The 20527-nt window shown below is 43.5% G+C and overlaps 1 protein-coding gene across 1 annotated transcript in view; it reads left to right on the forward strand.

The window, feature by feature from the left end:
• PTPN14 (protein tyrosine phosphatase non-receptor type 14) overlaps nt 1–20527 on the forward strand; it is a 395238-nt gene that overhangs the window by 290262 nt on the left and 84449 nt on the right. Inside the window, exon 11 of the mRNA XM_069233899.1 lies at nt 6561–6618. Within this exon, the coding sequence (XP_069090000.1) occupies nt 6561–6618 (58 nt within the window). The remainder of the gene's footprint in view (nt 1–6560; nt 6619–20527) is intronic.

Below are 20527 nucleotides of genomic sequence, written 5' to 3' on the forward strand. Positions count from 1 at the left end.
CGATAGCCCTGTCTGGGTATTTTTCGCAGTATATGCTTGTGAATATCAAAAAGGCCGACGTCCAGTTATCCATTGTTATGGGTACCCTGGGCCTGCGTGCCAACTCCCATTCTTCCTCCTTAGACCCTTCCTTCGCCTGTATGTCTCTATGTAATAGTTTAAACACATCCACGTATTCGTGTTTCCATATCTTACTCTTTGTCTTCTCGGCCACATGTGAACCCAGCGGCATGGCCAAACCCATGTACGGCAGCCTTTTCTCGTGACTTCCCCCCTCCTTGTCTTCTACCACCTTGTCCCCTTTATCCTCCTTTCCTGCTGTTGCCGTATCTATCGAGGCGGTACCCTCTTTCTCTTTGTTCTCGCACACCTTTTGCGTAATGTTATTGCCTGTTATCTCCAGCACTGACCCTTCGCCTACTCCGATGGACCTACTGGTGGTAGCCTCCTGTATTGTCCCCCCTCGCCCCACACTGACCACCATTTCTTACCTCCAGCGGTGTCCCCCAGGTTCCTTGGTACTCCTTTCCAGCTCCTGCCACGCTGCATGCTTTGTCTACTCCCCGTGGGGCCTTCCAAAGGTGCTGTAACCTGTAACACAGAGCACGAAGAAGAGGTTGCGCCGCTCTTGCGCCCTCGTCCCCCACCCTTTTTCACAGCGCTCACCTCCCAATCGCGTACTTCGCCATCCTCCCATTCGTCCCCTTCCTCCTCATAATCCAATTCCAAGACATCATCTCCTTCCCACTGGCCCTTGTGTTGGCCCACATCTCTCACATTGGTTGATGTACCCTCGTTGGCATCCCTGCCCGCGTAAGGCAGGTCCTTGTGACGGCGTCCTTGGTGTGGAGAGGGCCGCCATAGACCCCTCCAGTGCTTCGTGCCAACGTGTTTGGGCCGTCTTGCGCCCAGTCGGCGTGCACCGCCTCTTGCCAACCTCTGTTGTTGACATTGTCGCCCTGTTGTCCCCATGACCGTCTGCGTCACTGGGTCTCCCTGCGCCGACTAACCCCTCGGCCGCTCTAGCCTCTTGTCCCTGCCCTCCTCTTACCCGTGGTACCCATACCCAGGATCCGTTCTCTTGACCTGCCTGTTGTGTCCCTGGTTGCCCTCTGGCCTCTCTGATTATAGGCGTTGCTTCGCTGTGTGTGCTCGCCTCTTCCCTGTCTCTGCACAGCTGTGCCCACCTGGCCTCCGTCTCTAATACCACCCTGCGCTGTTCCTTGATTCTAGCCTCCAAATCCCATGTATCTGCCTGTTCCCAGTTCCCCTGTGTGTGCGAAACCTGGCTCGTCCCAGCCCTTGTTTCTTGCGGTGTCTTGACTTCCCCCCCCTGGCCTGGCGGGGCGCCGCCTTGGCCCTCCCTGTCCCCCCCCTGTTCTTCCCGACGTACTTGCCTCTTTTCTTCAGTGGCGACCCCAACCAACTTGGATTGGGTGCCTCCCCTCTGTGATATGACAAATCTAGGGGGGCGCAAACCCCGCTAGTCCCCGGTGCGTGTTGCTCTGTTTCCTTGCCTAGTCCTTCCCCCCCGGCCTCCCCCGCCGCCTGGCCGCCCGTGCCTGCGGGGTCGGGACCCGCCTGTGCGCTATCTGTGCCCCTGCCCTGAGAGGCTTGTGTCTCCTCGCCGAACATCAGAGGGCTCTGAGCCCCGTACCTTAATTGGGCCGCAGTGCCTTGCCCAGGGGGAATGGGCCCCTCATCCTTTTCCCCGTCAGACTCCTGCGACTCGCAGGCCGCTACTGCGGCCGCGACCCGGCCAGATGCCGCCCTGGTGGGGCGTGTCATCCCGACCCAAGCCTGGTCTAAAACCCCTGGCCTGAGCAGATCTGCCCTGCCCGCTTCGCCCAAAACGCGCAGTGCGGCCCTCACCGCCTCAGCGTCGTGGCCTGTGGCCATACTGCCGGCCTGCCCTATCAGTTGCCTGTCCGATGCCACACTCGGTCCCCTTTTGCCTGGCTCTGGGTGCCTGTATGTCTATCTATATCTGGGGCCTGGGAGTGCACTTAACCTGCTGGCAATGTATTTTTTTGTTTTTTTGTTGACTATATATGAATTGGGGGGTGGCGGGAACTGCCGGCAAAAATTACCCCGATCTCAAAATGCCAAATACACAATTGTGATGAAAATTTATTTTTTTTCTACCCAGGGGGCCCTCGCCGCCCCGTGCGGTTCACCGTTGATCTTTGCGCCCCCCCCCCGCGGGGAAATGTGCTCGCCGCCCGCCGTAATTGACCCTAATAAAACCCGACGCTCCCTGTTGTCCGCGATCTGGGGAGCCGGCTTGCTTCTCTGTGCGCGCGGCTCCGCGCGCTGTCAAAATTACAAATGCCCGCGGGGCCGGCTCCACTAGCGCGGCGCCGCCCTTATGGGCTTCCCCGGCCTCTCGCTCCACACGCCTTTGCTTGCGTCACTTGCCCCGGGGCCACCCTCCCTTCCCTCCTCTGCCTGCCTCGCTACCCCTGCCCGCGTCCCGGTGTCCTGACAACCGGGTGAGAACCTTTCCCTGAAAAGAAGGCCTAACCTGGCTTCTAAATACTCCTTACCTCGCCTTCCTAAAATAAATCCTTCCCTCTCCTAAGTCGGCGCGCAAAGAGGCCCGACCCCACCCTCCACCCCCCTTATAAACTACTCTAACCCCCACCCCCACTTATCCTTAACCAATCAGGCGCCTAGTGCGCCACTTCCCCTGTCCCGAATCCCCCGCGGAGAGACTAGACTGTGTCTCTCTCACCGCGGGTCCCTTCATGGGCAGCACTGATAGGAGAACCTCTTGTTCTCGGCCGGAGATTTCAAAACTGAATTGTCCAAGACAGTTCCGAACTAACCGTTACTGACTGTACCCCTAAGGCAATGTAAGTGGGCTAAAAATAACGCTTTCATTTGATCTTAAAATAAAATAAAAGTTTGACTTCTAAGGAGTGAAAGCTAGAATGCTGTAAATGTGTGCCTTACACAAAGGCGTCTTTATGGCTGGGTTCTCACCATGCGCGCTTTTTTAGCTGCAGTGACTCGAGGATGCGGCCACAACTTGGACGTGCTCTTGCAGATGCCGAGGCATGGCATGTACCAACAGATGGTAACATCAAACACCACAGACGGGGACGTCCGACTGCCCGAGTGAACCTGTGATGGTAGTACAAGCTGTGAAGACAGCTCGGGCTTTTTAACAGCTTTTCAAAAACGCATCCGCTCCTGACATTAATTACGCCTTCAGGCCGTGACGCGCCAGCGTTGATGCTGCGCTGACAACCTTAAACATATACTAGCGGGGCACCACTTAAAGGCGCCTACAGAATCACACAACGAGCATGCACCAGTGCAGTCAGGGAAATGAACAGAACAAGGGTATGGTGACAGAAGTACACAGCCGCACAACGGGCAAAACTACTGAAGAGAAAGGCAGTAATGCAGTAGAGTAAAGTTACCAACAAAAGAGTGCAAGAAAGTTTTAAGTTTGGAAATAAAAAGGTAACTGGAAACATGTTGCCTTTTCTGAATGCACACACTGTGTCATGCGAATGTTGGCAACTGTATTGCAGAGAAGGCTGCTGGCAGACTTATTAGAAGCTTTTAGAGAAATGTGAGCTGATTTTTGGTTCGCCAATCTCAAGCTAACAAACAAGCTGTTAGATCATTGTCTGCTGACACATCTTTACATTGTGCAGTGCAAGTGTACAACACTGACGTCAAGCAATATTGGCCAAAGATCTAAAACAGATTTCAAATGACTAGTCAGTCAACCACTTACTGGGCAATAGCTTCGAAGCAACTGATTAGGCCTCAGCGAAATTTGAATTATGTGGCCAAAATCTTGAATTTTCGTGACACTGGGCATTATTGAAGTTATTGTAACTTTTTAAGTGAGAAAACACCTTTAGTTAAAAAAGTCTCACAAGATTTCAGCAGTAAGGTGGTTCGCACAGAGACGTTTTCTGTTTGTTAAGTGTCATATCGGAATCTCGCAGACTTTTTTTTTTACTTGTGGTTTACGCTTCCATGAAAAAACTCACAAGAGATACTGACAAACCAGAAATTTTACTGTGAAAGCAGAATTTTATGAAATTTACATCCAATTTTCTGAAATCTACGCAAAGGAATACAATTTCATATGTCACTGCTCACCAAACCAGACACACTGAGAACTTCCCATTGAAGGCTGAACGAGATATAAATCAGTAGCACACAAACTTTAAGCCACAAGAATAACTACTGGCACTACAATATTTGCAAAATTGTTTTTGTACTGTTCAATTGGGATTTTCTTTTTAGTACATTGAAGAACAATTGACAAACAAGAAAAATATATTTCCTTCTTGTGCTTCACATCTTCATAAATCGTTCTTTAAAGAATCAAAGCATAACTTCATATTAATCCTATTAAACTTCTAAAATCCTTATGAAATCATTCTCTGTCTCACTATAATCAAAGAACGTATTATGAATTATTCAGAATTAAAAATACAGCAATTAAAGATATTAAAAATGATTTATGTACATAAAACAATTCCAGAGACTCTCCCAACTCAGGAGAGCGGACGATATGGCGGGGGAGCCAGGGACCATTTCCTGGGTTGCAGCGTTTAGCCTCGAGCTGGGCGGCAGGGCGCAGACAATGATTGATTGCCATGAGCATCCCCGGAAGCATTAGAGTGCTTCTGGGTTGCTCAGGTCAACCCTTTCCCTTTAAAAAGGGCTGCACGGTGGTGAGCTGCTCTTTTGGATCTTGCCCATTGCCACACACACTTGGAAGCTACAGGTATCCCAATGCCCCACTGCAGTGACGAGCCTCACACAGCGCTGCCTGCAGCTCCGCCCCCAACAAAACGCTTCTGCCCTCCGGGAGCTGCACAGGCTGAGCTCTGTTTTCCCCACCCACCATCCCCAGAGCAAGGGGCCCCGGGGCGTATGGGGCAAAGCGTACGAGACTGGTCATGGAGAGCATACATTAAACTTTTTTCTTCTTTTCCAGGTATGATTAGGACATTGCAGAAAATGTGTGGTTGTACAGTCATGCTTAACATCTTTTCTTTTCTAGTAGTCAATTGATGTTGATCTGTCGTATTTATTCAGTTTAGCGGGTGAGGTTGTGATCAGTGGGGACACTTTAGGTCTCTTTACAACATTCCTTTTTATGCCAAATTAACATCTGCATCACTGGACCCTCCAGGGGTGTGCTGACAGCAAGTCAGAAGGAGGTAGCAGTGGCACGGGGTGGTCAGTGACATGTGGTCCTTTCCTATCCAACCCCCCGCGCAATCGCAGTTTGGCGCAAGATCCTTGGGGGAGGTGAGGAACTGGAGAGTAGGGGGTGCCTGAGGTAGATATCCTAAGGGCAATTGGGTCCCCTCCACAAGAGCCCCCGAGGCAGGAGAGCTCATGGTAGGGGAGAGGGATGTTGGGTTCTCCTACAAGGAGGGACCCATCCTCTGAATAGAGGGATTTTAAGAAGAATGGTCACAGAACCGGTCATAATCTCACTCAGAACAGTTAGGTTTGTTGGTTGCACAGGAACAAGAAACTGGGTTATGGTTAGGTGTTTCCCATGTATTAGTCTCTCTGTCAAGGTTAGGTCTCTTTTGTAAGCAGGATGTAAATATTATGTAAATGATGTGGTTACTGTGCACATTTTTATGCAGTTTAAATGTTTCGTGTGTATGTAAATAAATATGGCTGGGGGTCTGACGAACGCTAATCCAAAAGAATAGGGGCCTCCGGCCTTGTCATTGACATTTTATCGATGTGGGGCAGGTATGGTGGGGTACCTCTGGAACATCAGTGACACCCTGGCCATATCTGTTTCTGCCTGTAATTAGGTCTACAGGCGATGGAACAAAAGTTCACTCCACATAAATTGGTGTACTCATTAATTCACAGACAGCTGCATGGCTTTGTAAATATCCACACTTTATACTCCGTAGAACAGATTGTCTAACAAACAACAATAAACTAATCTAGAAAGAAACCATTACTATTCTAATACAGTTTCCCCAAATGCCATTTATATTTGAAAGCTAAAGGTATCAGACTTTTCCCCCCAAAATGTTTAATTCCATATCCTTGATTTCTGGTTCTTATATTTGGAGGTGTAGTCTTTATGTGGGAGAACCTTTCCCAGGAACAGGGATAAACATAGTATCCAGATACCTAGTATCTAAGGGGCTGGCTGGAGAGTACTGGTAAGCACTATTGAGCGATGAGTAGGCAAAAACTGTTCACAATTCGTGGATGTATGGGTTCCCATTGTCAGTCACATTATTTTTCAGTCACGTTTGTTTAGGAAAAAGCACAATTTAGGTCATTTTTTCAGACCCATTCATCAGTGGTTTTGATGGCTATATCCTTATTCTCCGGTATTCTCACTGGTATGTACTACTTATTTTCTTGACGTTAAGGCTGGTGACTCACAAGCAACGTAACACCTGATAAAGTCAAAGTAAAATGCTTCCATCTGTTCAGCTTGTACGCCGCAAGATAAAACCTTTCATATTTTGCTACCAAAATGAGCTTTTCATCACACTTTTAAGCATATACGTAATTTATTCCTTTTTTTAATCCAGACAGTCAAGTTCTCCTCCAATTACCAGACGTTGGCCCAACAGGAGTGCAACATCCCTGGTAGGTTGATTGTACTTTTGTAGCAGAGGAGCAGATCTTTCAGAGCAAATGGTTTGAAGGAGAGATCACAACAAGCAAACACAATGAAATATAATTGAACTGGTTACCAGTGTTGAATTTGTTGATAGATGCACAGGGCAACTGAGCCTGTTTGTAGTTGTTTTATGTTACAATGTATTCAAAGGGCATGTTTCTGGTCCAGACATAGATACAGTAGACTTAGTGTTGGAGCTTAACAGCATTTCTTTTTGTAAAAACCACTGAAAGGGTACTACACCAACAAATGTATTTCAGAGAAAATGTGTAATGACACTTTATGACCAGTTACAACCTTGGCTGATAAATAGGTTGTAAAGGACTAAGCCAGTAATACCATTAACTGCAGTATATACCTCTGACTCCAGTAATGTAAAGTATGTGATGGAAGCAATGTTTCCTCTGGTTGTTCTCCTATGTTTCTCTGACAACAAAAAGCTGAAAATTCCAGAAAGTTATGTGATATTACCAGTTTAGCTTGTGTATTACCACTGCATCTCGAAGCACTAACAGAATGTGTCAGTACTGCTGCAGTGTGGGACAAATATCCTGTAACCCAATTACCAAACATTTTTCCACTCTGCAGTTACCAGCAGGTAGGTAATCATGGTCTATTAAACATATGTATATCTGGATACAGCCATAAAATTTATGTATACCATTAAGTGTATTTATGGTGCTTATAGAAATAGAAGACTGAGCTAAGACGCATTCTCAGAAAAATCCAATTTGTCGAGTGATCTGTTAAAGTGTACCTATTTGCCAGCTTATTGAAATTTCTAGAACTATATTTTTAATGTGCATCCTTCCAGTAGAAATTGCTGCACACTTTTGGTCAGACCTGTTCTCAATTGGACCAATATTGTGACTCGTGGATGGACAGATCACATCTTTTTTTCTAGACCAGTTTTGGAATGCCACAGTTCCAAACTTTTACCCTCTCTCTCTCTTTTATAAAGTCATTACTTAGGTCAGTTTAAATTTAAACTGTTATGATAATTAATTCTATTTAAGTTCATTATTATGCGTCTTATGTAGGTAACTTGAAAACCTAGCTTGAATCCTGTCTTCCTAAACTGAGTCCTGGTACCTCTCATTAATAGCGAGTTCAGATAGTTTTTGATGTTTGTGCATATTGGTGAAGATCCTGCTGGGAGTGGTGGTGCCTTCCTGCTCCCCATTTGTGATTTAAACAATGTTTAATTTATCCACCAGTTCAGGTAAAGGTTTTCTCATGAATAGATGAGGTTCTCTCTGGAGTTCCTTAATTGATGATCTAGAACTTTCGTACAGGCACTCCCAGAATTTAATTGCCTGTAAAGGGAGCTCCACAGGATGGGAAAAGAACACAGGATCTCAGAGTGCACTCAAGGAAGGAAAGTGGTATTAACAAACTCTTTATAGCGGCAGTTTTTATCTTGTGGTCTGTGGACCTTTTGGGATCTGCAAAAACTACTCTGGGGTTCCACAACTGTTTATAAAATTATTATCAAATTAATTAAAAATAAAGCAGAATTGAAAATTTTAAAATGTTCTGTAAATGTGGAGGAATCTGAAATTGGAGGCTACAAATTAAGTTGACATTCTTCGCTTGATTCATGGTTGTTTCACAAGTACAACAAACAGAAAACATAGGGGTAATGGGTGGCCTCAATGTTAAATTATATAATGGTATATTTATTTGTAAAGCGTACTATCACCCGCAAGGGTTTCCTGATTCTGAGCAGGTATGTGTGTCTAGTCTTTCCTGTGGTATGTTGGTGTTAACGCGTCCGTCTATGTTAATCTATAGACATCAGGACTCGTTTTAGGCCAATGAATCTTTGGACCCAGTGGTGAGACACCGTAGGACGAGATAACTGATCAAAACACCAATCAATATGTCAATAACATTGTCAATATTTAACACCAAGATATATCTTGTTTTAGGCATTAATAAACATTCGGCGCACCCATGACCTTTCAGTCATGAATAACCACACCTTAATGAAGTTTTATGAGTTTTATTCCCTATTGATTACAATCTAGTAGCAAAGGTATCAATCTCAAAGTCAAGAAGCATATAAGCACAATTACAAGATGACAGCCACAGTAAGCTTTCGATAGTGCAGAAATCAGAAGCATAGATAATCAGATGAGTATAACCAGATCACAATACATTAAATGTTCTAAGATACAAGTTCAGCATAGCATCATGTCAGTCACGTCAGTTTGTCAGTCAAAATGAATACCTCGTCTAACCTCTAATTAGCATTAGCATGTTGGGCGTCATGCAAAACAATTTTGAACACCAATTTGGAAACATCTAACTAAGGTCTCTAAATAAAAAAAACATACAGCAGTTGGTACCTAGAAAGAAAGGCAAATAAAGAATTTTTTCATTAGCAACATATAATTACCCTCCTCTGATTAGGTCAGCATTCAGGATTAGTCTTCGTCTTCAGGACATCAGTTAGATCGCCGTCAGTCTATCTAAGTTTTAAAGCAAAGACACTCTCCTCATAAGGAGAAAAGTGTAGGGGCAGTCTAATGGGCAAGGATGGTTTTCTCTAAGTCTCAGGTCACCAAATAGAGTGACAGAGTTTCGAGATGCAATCGATATCATTCCCTACCTAATGTGTTCTATTTCCTGTGTCATGGGTTTTTATCCCTTTTTCGTAATTCATTCCCCCAAAATTCTATTGGTCAGTCAATACACCCTACCATTGTCAACCTATCAAATTATACATTAAGTAATGCATTTGTCATTTCTTGATATTAATTCGTCTTTTGATTGGTCTTCATAATCGACATTTTGTAGGTGGCATATCCGGGGTTACTTCACCATCTTGGCACACGTCTCAGGTTAAAAGTTCTCTTTCCCTCGTCTCGTTGTCCTTGGAAGTGTTCAATAATGTTTCAAAGCGCATAATTCTATATGAAAGCTACTAGCATGCGGATGGGAGAGTTGGGTGATGTTGCAAACTAATAAGGGAAAAGAACAATCGCTGGGTCATGGTCTTTTGCAAGTCAGCACACTGGAGAAACAGAAAAATATGCTTTAATATGAGAGTTACACAGCTAGTTCTCGACTCACGCTAACTTAGGATATATGGTTCCAATGAATGCAGTTTTATACGTGTTAAGGTGCTCAGTTAGGCAAACTATAAACGATTATTTCTTACAGTCGACATTAGTTTATACATATGAACAATTCTCCATATTTATGAATACGCTTCAATGAATATTTTATTAATACAGCATTGTTAGACATAAGCATTTCACGTCTATAATATGTAATATTTAAACTACGCTCTCTCAGTCCCTCCTCTGATGACGCTCGTCATCACACAATCTTTAGATCTTAATTTTTCACCTTGCGCATAATACGCATTTCAACATCTTTTCCTTTATGTGAGCTTTCCCATATTTCATTTTCTCTCTTTCACTTTCTTCATTTCTTTTTGTTCTTTTAGTCCAATTTCTTTTTACCTTGTCATTAATTTTGCATATTCCCCAAAATCCCAATAAACAAAACAGAACAATTAATAATCCCATCATAATTTTTGCAAGTACCCCATTCCAAATGTTGGTAAACCAGCTTCCCACTCGGGCAATTCCCTTCCCAAATTTCTCCCAAACACCAGTTTCTTTTAGATCCTTCAAATCTGTACTATCTTTAGTCAGGTTAGTGAGCATGTTTCTAATTTTCTTACTGTTATCAGGTATGTATGAGCAGCAATGACGTTCATTAAGCATTTTGCACACACCTCCACTCTTTGCTAAAAGAATGTCTAAAGCAAGCCGCTTTTGAAGAGTCATAGCTCTTTCTGCAGCAAGTTCAGTATCCATCAGGAGTATGGCTCCTGTAAAATTTGTCAGCATTTTGTCCACAATAGTAGACAACTTTTGAATTTTCATAGAATTTAGGATAACCCCTACTGAAGGGATTATAGCTCCAAATATGTCACCAATGACAGCCGCCACTTATTCTCGTTTTTGTCTGGCATGTTGTAATTCAGACGTTTTAGGTAGTTGTTTTAAGTCATCAGTCTGGTAAATCTTTGGGAATACTATTCCCAAATAACATGTCCCATACCATCCCTTAGGGAGACGGTAATATGCATTTAACCCACAAACGTAGTAGATTCCAGGAATTGCTGGGTCTTGTCCATTTAACATAAAGGTCCATTTGCTCTGGAACAAAAACACATGCCTACATTCACTCGTTCCCACAAACAAATTATCTTGATCAGATTTTGGTCTATGTATACAGAGTCTACCTACGTGTAATGCATCTATAGCTAACTTGCCTTGTGTTTTAATTGCAGTATAAGCGTAATCATTTGCATAAGTGCGTTTTTCTAAACCTTTTTCTAATTTTTCTTTTAATGCTTTGCGTCTATCATCTGTATGATCTAAAAAGCTTTTCTCCACAGGAGACAGTAAGCATGTTAAATTGTTGCGATGTGCATAAGCAGTTCCAAATGTTAGTGTTGGCTCAAAGAATCCTCTCACTAATTTTATATCATGCTCTTTAGCTAGCTTATTTAAGAATTCAATAACAGGCACAAAAGAAAACACAACATCTAAGTTTGAATAAAAATATTGCACATGCTCTTGATCATAAAATCTTGTTAGTAGCAAGCTACAGCTGATCCCATACGTAAGAGGGAGGCTATGATAAGTAACTCCCTCCTGCACAGATGAAGGAATTTTAGTACATACATAAGTCTTTCGCATCCATAGTTTCCACATACTCATTTAGTAAGCGATAGAAAACATTAGTAGAAAGTTCCCCTTTTGTATTAGTTCCCTCATGCAGATGTCTTGCGTCTTGCTCAAATTTCTCCCATGGTGATAGTTTATTAGTTGTAGTAGTAGTCTCAGGTTTTAAAGTTGCATTAATGGTTTCACTCTCTCTCCATGGCATTCCTACAATCACTCCCACAATCATTATTGCACATACGACACCTATCATAAGTCCTAACCAACCACACACTTTACTCCCTTTGTTACTATAAGCCATGTTTGTATAGAATCAGGATAGCAGATCAACAATCAACTCTGAGCAGCAAACTCTTTCTGTGTAATTTACAGCGTCTTCACTCACTCCAGGACCCTTTTCGTCAATTCAGGTTCGCAGCTTGTCGTAATCAGGTTTCTATAAGTCAAATCCAGGTTTAATGTCACTTTCCGGTAGTTTCTTTTTCTTAAGACTCTTTAATTATTATTTTTCAGCTTTTACAAATTCAATCTTTATCTCAGCTTTCTTGTTGTATATTCTTCAGGTACCGTAGTACTGGCCAGGTATTTCTCGATCAAAACAGAACGCTAAGAATTCTTGTTGCCATTCAGAGGTTGTAGCATATGCCCATTCAGGACCAGTATATCTTCTGTTTGCTATTCTTTTTCTTTTTAATTTTCGTTCTCCTTGCTGTTCTCCTTCACTCAGATCGTCTGCTCGTGAGGTATCGCTTTCCTCTATTATTGTTTCGTTTGCTATTTCTCTTATTCTAAAGTGTGATTTGTCTGGCCAATGGTCACCTCTATTTGTCTTACTTCGGCGTTTCCCTTCAGTACTTTGGACAGCACCCTCCTCTGGTGATATGGTGTTTTCTCCTGATAGGCTTGGGATTTGTTCGGGAGATTCTGATTCGTTCTGATTCAAATTTACCACTTCTCCGTCTCTTTCTCCTTCTTGTTCGACACTGTATTCAGATTCTGAATTGTAATCGTCTGCTTCTGGGAGAACTTCTTCTTGTCTTTGTTCTCCAGCTGCCTCCACTGAGATTGGCACTCTGTCACCTCTCTCGAACTCACTGATAGTTTGAGGGACACGGCTGTTCTCAGCGGGCTCTCCTGCAGTCTCAGATCTTTCTTGACTGATCTCTGACTCTGAGACTTCTTCTCTTGAAGTTGCTGTACCGGAATTTTCAAGTTCCTCTTCAACAGGACACGTTACCCTTTTTGTATGGCTGGCATGTATCCAGTTGGGAACCCCGGCACACTTTACAGCAGTAGTTGTTGTTAGTATTACTTGATATGGCCCTTTCCAACGCAGCTCAAGACACGATTTCCTCACATGTTTCTTGACAACCACCCAATCTCCAGCTTGCAGAGAGTGTCCTGGTTCGCTGATTGGTGGAACTCTTGCAGTAATCCAACACCATATCATCTGTAATATTCACAAGTGCGTTTGCAGGTACTGCTGGTAACCTCATTGCTCTGCCCATCAGTATTTCATGTGGGGACAATCCTGTTTTCTTATCTGGCGTGTTTCTCATAGACATCAGCAGTAGAGGTAATGCATCTGGCCACTTCATGTTTGTTGCTGCACACATTTTTGCTATTCTTGATTTCAGAGTACCATTCATCTGCTCGACTAGTCCTGAAGCTTCAGGGCGATAGCTACAATGCAGCTTTTGTTCAGTGTTGAGTGCGGCACACAGAAGTTTAATCACCTCATTGTCGAAGTGTCTTCCCCTATCTGATTCTATAGAAACCGGAAACCCGAACCTGGGTATTAATTCTCTGAGTAGTAGTTTTGCAACCGTAAGACTGTCATTCCTACATGTGGGATATGCCTCAATCCAATGACTAAAAACACATACAATCACCAACACGTACCTCAAACCTCCGCAAACAGTCATTTCAATGAAATCCATTTGTATCTTATTAAAGGGACCACCAGCTCTCCCAATGTGGCTCAAAGTTACCACGGTTCCTTTTCGAGCGTTCATCTGTTGACAAATGACGCACCTGTGACAAGTAATTTCTGCGGCATGTCTGAATTTTGGATTGAACCAATCAATCTTAAAGGATCTGATCATGGCATCTCTTCCTAAATGTGCCTGTCCATGGTACAGTCAGGCAAATTGTGACAGAAGACTGTTTGGCAAAACCAGTTTTCCCTCTTCTGACACCCAAATATCATCTGCTCTTTGTACACACTGCATCTTCTGCCAGGAACGTTTTTCTTCTCTACCAACGTGGCTTTGTAATGTTTTTAATTCGTCTAAGGTATCAACCACTTGTAATGCTAGGCTTAAGGTTGTGTCATTCTCAGGTTGTGGTAACAGTTCCCACTGCTCCTTAAAAGATATACAGTTTAATGCACAAAATCTGGCAACTTGGTCTGCATAACCATTCCCCATTGACACAAAATCTTGTGATCTGGTGTGAGCACTGCACTTCACCACAGCAATTTCAAGAGGCAACTGAATCGCATGTAACAAATCTCTTATTTGTTCTCCATTTTTCACTGGTGAACCAGAGGATGTCATAAACCCTCTCTGTAACCAGAGTTGACCAAAATCGTGTACAATTCCAAATCCGTATCTGCTGTCTGTATAGATTGTGACTTTCAGATTTACAGCAGCATGGCAGGCTTTTGTGAGAGCTATCAATTCTGCCACTTGTGCAGAAAACACTTTCTCGAGCCAGGAGGCCTCGACTATACCAGATATGGTACATACTGCATAACCAGCTCTCAAGGTTCCTGTTGAATCTCTTAGACAGGACCCATCAACGAACATAATGTAATCGTTTTCCTTTAACTGGGTATCCTGTATATCTGAGCGAGGTTTGGTACTAAGCTCAGTCACCTCCAGACAATCATGCTCAAACTCTTCCCCATCTTTTATTTCTGTATTCTCATTGGGAAGTAGAGTTGCCGGGTTCAGCACAGTGCACCTTTTCAACGTAACATTGGGTGACCCCAGAATAATCGTCTCATATTTGGTAAGTCGTGCATTTGTCATATGTTGTGTCTTAGTTCGTGTCAGCAGAATTTCAACAGAATGTGGAACCAAAACTGTCAAAGGGTATCCCATGACTATGCCCTCACATTGTGAAAGGCTTTGACCAACTGCTGCGACTGCTCGCAAACAACCTGGTAAGGCTGCTGCGACAGGGTCCAAAGTAGCTGAAAAATATGCTACAGGGCGATTTGCATCTCCATGGACCTGTGTTAAAACAGACAAAGAACAAGCATCACGTTCATGACAGAACAACAGAAATGGTTTCTCATAATCAGGCATTCCTAATGCTGTAGCCCTGCACATGCATTCTTTCAGCTCTAAAAATGACTCAAGCTCTTCTTTTGTTAATGTGATTGTGTACGGTTCATCCTTAACTTCTTTTCCTGTCAGTTTTATTAATGGTTTTGAAATAATCGAGAAGTTGGGTATCCACTGGCGACAGTAGCCCACCATTCCCAAGAACATCCTGACATCTCTCTTTGTTGTTGGAGGATTCATTTGTAAAACAGCTGTTATTCTCTCTTTTGATATTCTTCGGGACCCTTTTTCAAGCAGATGCCCCAAATACTTCACTTCTTTTTGACAGTACTGCAGCTTTTTAGGTGACACCTTATGTCCGTTTTTCCCTAAATTATTCAATAATGCAATGGTATCATATTTGCAGCTGTCTCTGGTTTTGGATGCAATCAACACATCATCAATGTACTGTATAAGAGTCGAATTGTAAGGTAACACGAGAGGTTCCAGATCCTTCTTCAATATCTGATTGAAGATGGATGGTGACTCAGAAAACCCCTGAGGAATTCTGCACCAACTGTATACCTTATCCAGGAATTTGAAACTGAACAAAAACTGGCTGTCTTCGTGAAGTGGTATCGAGAAAAACGCTTGTGATAGGTCTACTACGGTAAACCATTCAGCATCACAAGGAACCTGGAACATTATTACCGCTGGGTTGGGAACCACAGGGCAGCATTTTATCACAATTTCATTTATTTTTCTCAAATCCTGCACAATTCGAACTTTCCCACAGGGTTTTCTCAAACCCATAATAGGAGAGGTACATGGACTGCTCAAGACCTCTTTCAGAACTCCCTGTCTGAGAAAATCCGCAATTATCTGTGTCACTTCAATAAGGACATCCTGAGTCATGTGATATTGTGGTACTTGTGGGAACACTGCATCCTGCTTTATCTGCACTTTGACTGGACCTACCCCCTTGATTAATCCAACTTCCTTTCCAGTCAAATCCCATACTTTCTCTGTTACTGATCCTTGCAGGTCAGCAGGTAGATCGATCAGGGTAAACACTGGGAATAAAGTAATTAGAGGGTAATCTTCATTCATCTCTCCTCCTTCTTCTATGAGTTGACCCTCATCTGCCTCATCATCACTGTTTGTCTGAACCTCTATTCCACCATTGGAACAGGTAATTGAACATTTGGTTTTGCACAATAAGTCTCTTCCTAATAAGGATACTGGACTTGAATCACATACAACAAATCTATGCAGGCCCTGGAAATTACCGATTTCAACCTGCACTGGGTCAGTTATTGGATTAGTCAGGTACTGGTTAGCCACACCGACCACTCGTATGGTGCGCCCCGAGAGAGGTAATCTTGGTACCTCTGCACTGCGAACCGTAGAGCGTGTAGCTCCCGTATCAACTAAAAATGAGACCTTATAGCCCATTACTTTTCCCTCCACATATGGGCCTCTCTGGTCTACCTCTAGGGATGCTGCGAGTCTGCACTCTTCACTGTCTGAACAGTCATCTGACCAATCCTCATTCATATCATCTTCACCTCGTAATGGGAATTGTTGTACAGTGTTGTTTTGATTTGTTACCTGATTTGTGACCTGCTGAGGAAGCGTCACCTGTTGCTGTCCCATCGGAGCTAGGGGTAACTGCATTTGCTGTCTAGGCACCATAGGGATCTGCTGTTGTATTGGTTGTACTGGCACTGTTTGGAAACGCGGCATCTGTATTTGCTGCATGGGTTGCACCCCTGACATTTGCACCAAATTATTTTGATAGTTCTGATTCTGGTGTCTCATTCTTGGACCTCGTGAATTTTGTAGTGTACCGGCATTGATACTCTGCTGAACCGTACCATCCTGCATTATATTCAGACAATCCCGTTTCCAATGTCCCACGCCCCCGCACGCATGACATGGTGACATCCTTTTCACTCCTTGACCATCATTTTGATTAACAACATTATTCATGTCCAAACCACGGTTCACAAACCCTCGACCTCTACCTCTCGGCTGTGCTTGAAACACACCATTCAATTGCGGTTGTTGCTGTATCACTTGCTGAACACCATTTCCCTGTATTCCAGCTTGTGCAGCCCTTATCTGCATCACCATCACTTTCTCCTTCAACTTTTTCTGCTTCAACTCAATTTCGTCACTACAGTATTTCGCATACTGTAATACTTCATCAATCGGTTTAGCTTGCCAACAAATCAGATGATTTTTAATCATTTGGCTGACCTCCGGTCTCAGCCCTTCGACGAATCTGAACACAAGATGGTTCATGTCCTTCGGTTCAATTGTTTCAGTACCACTGTAATGTTTGAATGCTTTCAACAACCTTTCACAATACGCATGTATTGACTATTTAACCTCTTGAGAGGTCCGGTCGATTTTCTGCCAATCGGTCACCTTCGGCGACACCTTTTGTTTCAAAAACTCAATTACTTTATGATAATATTTCATCACCTCTTCAGAAGGTGCTCCAGTCACCTTATCCCTTGCCAGTTCCTTTGTGGGCCAATCTACCCCTCTTTTGCACTCAAGCCACAAGTCTGGCGGAAAAATAATAATCTCAAACAATGTATTTAAATCTTCCCAGAGACGTTTTGCAAGCTTCACGAATCTATCTGTCTGTTGATACCACTCGATCGTTTTTTCCCTTAACCTAGGATAGTCATTCGTAAAAGACAAAATGTCTCCCCTGGACCAAGGCACATGCACCAAAACACCACCAGCTGTTTCTCTCATAGGTAGGATCTTTACTGTATCTAAATTAGGTGTGACTGTTGTTTCATTAGATCTCGAACTATCTCTTTTCTCCTTATCTCTTTTCTTCATCCATCGGCCTTCCCATTTCTCTAGTGCTCCCCAAATTTGTGCGCTTTGCAGCAACTCTTTCAAATGTGTCTTCATGCATGCAGATCTCGTGTTCGAAGTCTTTTGTGTCAAAATCTAATCTATAACTTCATTTCAAATGTTTCGTGTTTCCAATGTCGATATTGTATTTGTCTGCCAAATTCGTTAATTTCTGGTGTACTTTGCCTACCTCTTTGGTAATTTTAGGGCATAAGTATCTTAATTCTGCCTCAGTGTAAGACTCCAACCTATTTACTCCCATTGTTCCATCCACCAACTTAGCAGCTTCTGCTCCTAGTCGTACTAGATTTAGGTATTCATCTTGTTTTTCTTTTTCAGGTTCGATTGTAATCGCTGTAGTCTTTTGTGATGTGCAAGTTTTCTCTAACCACTCATTTAACTGTTGTACTGTAAAACCCTGCAGTGAAATATTTCCTGCATGTATCATTGGAGTGTATGAGGTATTTGTACTCATAGTTTGGGGAGTCAGGACTCCCAACCCTGCTTGTCGCATTGCCTCAAGAGGTGCCCCTATTGGACTAAGGTCCATTAAGGGTCTTGATTGTTCGCAAACCTGTCCTCCCTGGGCCATTATTTGTGGAGTTCTAATAGGCCCTCCTCTTATCATTTCATGAGTCATAACTCCCTGTTCACACGTCCTTGTTTTCTCCTGTGCATATAACGGCACCGGGGGACCAACCGTAATGGGTAGTGATATAGCGGCAGGTGTCTGGCCTGCTCCCAAGCTTCTTGGAGCTTCAACACCATAAGTCTGCTCTAATAATCCAGGTGCAGGTTCTTTCAAAGGACCCGCTACTGGGTTATACCCAGGTATCAGTTGTGGCGGTTGTGACACTAACTGTGAAGTTGACTCGATCTGTACTAACCTTGGCTTTGTATGTATCGGGTCTGGCGGCACCACCAAGTTTGTAGTAGTTTCGAGTACTGGAACATCGGGATAAATTCTTTTTATCTGTGGTGGAGGCTGTAACTGTATCGGCGAGTCTGGTGCAGTGGGTACACTGACACCATTCTGTATCAAAGCTATATCGCTAGTCTGCACTGTATCAGTAACACCCTTCTCCTTCATCTGGTTCCCAGGATCCAAGCTAGTACTTGGAGCACTGTCGTTCACCGCGTATGGTGGCGGACGATCATGTAACAATCTATCCATGAACGCCTCATCATCTGAATCATCCTCCTCTTCCCAGGATTTTTTATTCTCTTTGTGTTTGCCTAATTCTTTGTCAGTTTTGCAGGAAGCTTTCTTTCCCTGTGTCTCCTCTCCCTGGGTTATTGCCGGAAACAGTTTCAACCCATCCACTATTCCTCGTCTCCACATTTTGTTCTCATTGTCCCATCTAGCCTCTGCATAGGACTTTTCTGCTCTTGTCAATCTTCTGTGAAACCTTTCTTGTCTATGTTTAAGAGCCATCAGGTCCCAAATTGCCAAAGCCTCATATTGTGCTGGTCGAGGAGGTGGTTTCTGCGTACTTAACATCCACCTCAGATTTTCTAACACCTTTTGATTGAACGTTCCATGTTCCCGAAACGCTAGACACCCCTCTTTTTCAGTTAATTTGCGCCATTGTTTTATCCATAAACATGGTGCAACACCCTATTCCTCCATAACCGTGTAAGCTGGTGTACCCTCAGGTGGTGTAGGTTCCCCATCAGTTGCAACAATATACACATCTCCTTTCAAAGCGCTTTTAAATGCCTTAACAAAATTCATTTTTATTTGATATTTAGCCAGAAAACGGCTTTGTTCCCAGGACACTCTTCACCTACCCTTTACTCAACCTATTGCCTCTCACGAACGGCAGCCAATCCGTGCGCGACCCCTCTCAGCATCTGACCTATCTCAGCGCGGCACCACTGACGTCACACACACTGCATCTGACAAAGTCTTGCGGCTTGTCCACACCTCGCTAATTCCTTACAACTCATACAAACTAATGCGAATTATTGCTAGCACTTAAATGACAACACAAATCTGCCGGTTTACTACAGGAAAGGTAACACATTCGCTTCATAACTTTACAGAGATTTCACTTGAAGCCTCGGCCGCTACTCTCTCCTTCTCAGTTCCCTCATACGCAAGCAGAATTCGACCTGCAAATCCTACTCTCGACTTGTCAATGACTCCTTCTAGTGCACTTTAGAACTTGTCAAATCTCCATCGAAGGTTACACACATGCATCATAACTCGAAACTCGACTTGTCAACCACGCCCGATTGACCTATTAAACCGCACAGATTACGACATAAACCATTTTAACATCATACTCCGGAGTCTTAGACCTCAATAGGTCCGTATACAACAACCAACCACGTGGATAATTTTGAGCAACAAGCGCTGCATTCACATGAAGTATGCCGACTTCCCTACTCTCATACTGTGGAGTACGCCCACTCCTTCTAAACAACACTTAATTTGGCCTAATCACACTCAAATATTCACAATCACCTGCAAAGTGCATAAGATTTAATAAGCGCAAAAGACCCTAACCACACATACTATGGCGCTGAGAACATTCCCAACTCATTTAGGCAGGCTCCGAGATCCCGGGAAAGCCCATGGCGAATCTAGCAACTCATCATCTTTCCAAATTGTATTTTCACAAGAAAACAAATTAAACAAAAAAACTCCGTCCTAGGGGCCCCAAGGGCCAAACCGTACTCTGCTACCAGAACTGTTAACGCGTCTGTCTATGTTAATCTATACACATCAGGACTCGTTTTAGGCCAATGAATCTTTGGACCCAGTGGTGAGACACCGTAGGACGAGATAACTAATCAAAACACCAATCAATATGTCAATAACATTGTCAATATTTAACACCAAGATATATCTTGTTTTAGGCATTAATAAACATTCGGCGCACCCATGACCTTTCAGTCATGAATAACCACACCTTAATGAAGTTTTATGAGTTTTATTCCCTTTTGATTACAATCTAGTAGCAAAGGTATAAATCTCAAAGTCAAGAAGCATATAAGCACAATTACAA

The sequence above is a fragment of the Pleurodeles waltl genome, chromosome 5, assembly GCF_031143425.1.
Source record: "Pleurodeles waltl isolate 20211129_DDA chromosome 5, aPleWal1.hap1.20221129, whole genome shotgun sequence".
NCBI lineage: Eukaryota > Metazoa > Chordata > Amphibia > Caudata > Salamandridae > Pleurodeles > Pleurodeles waltl.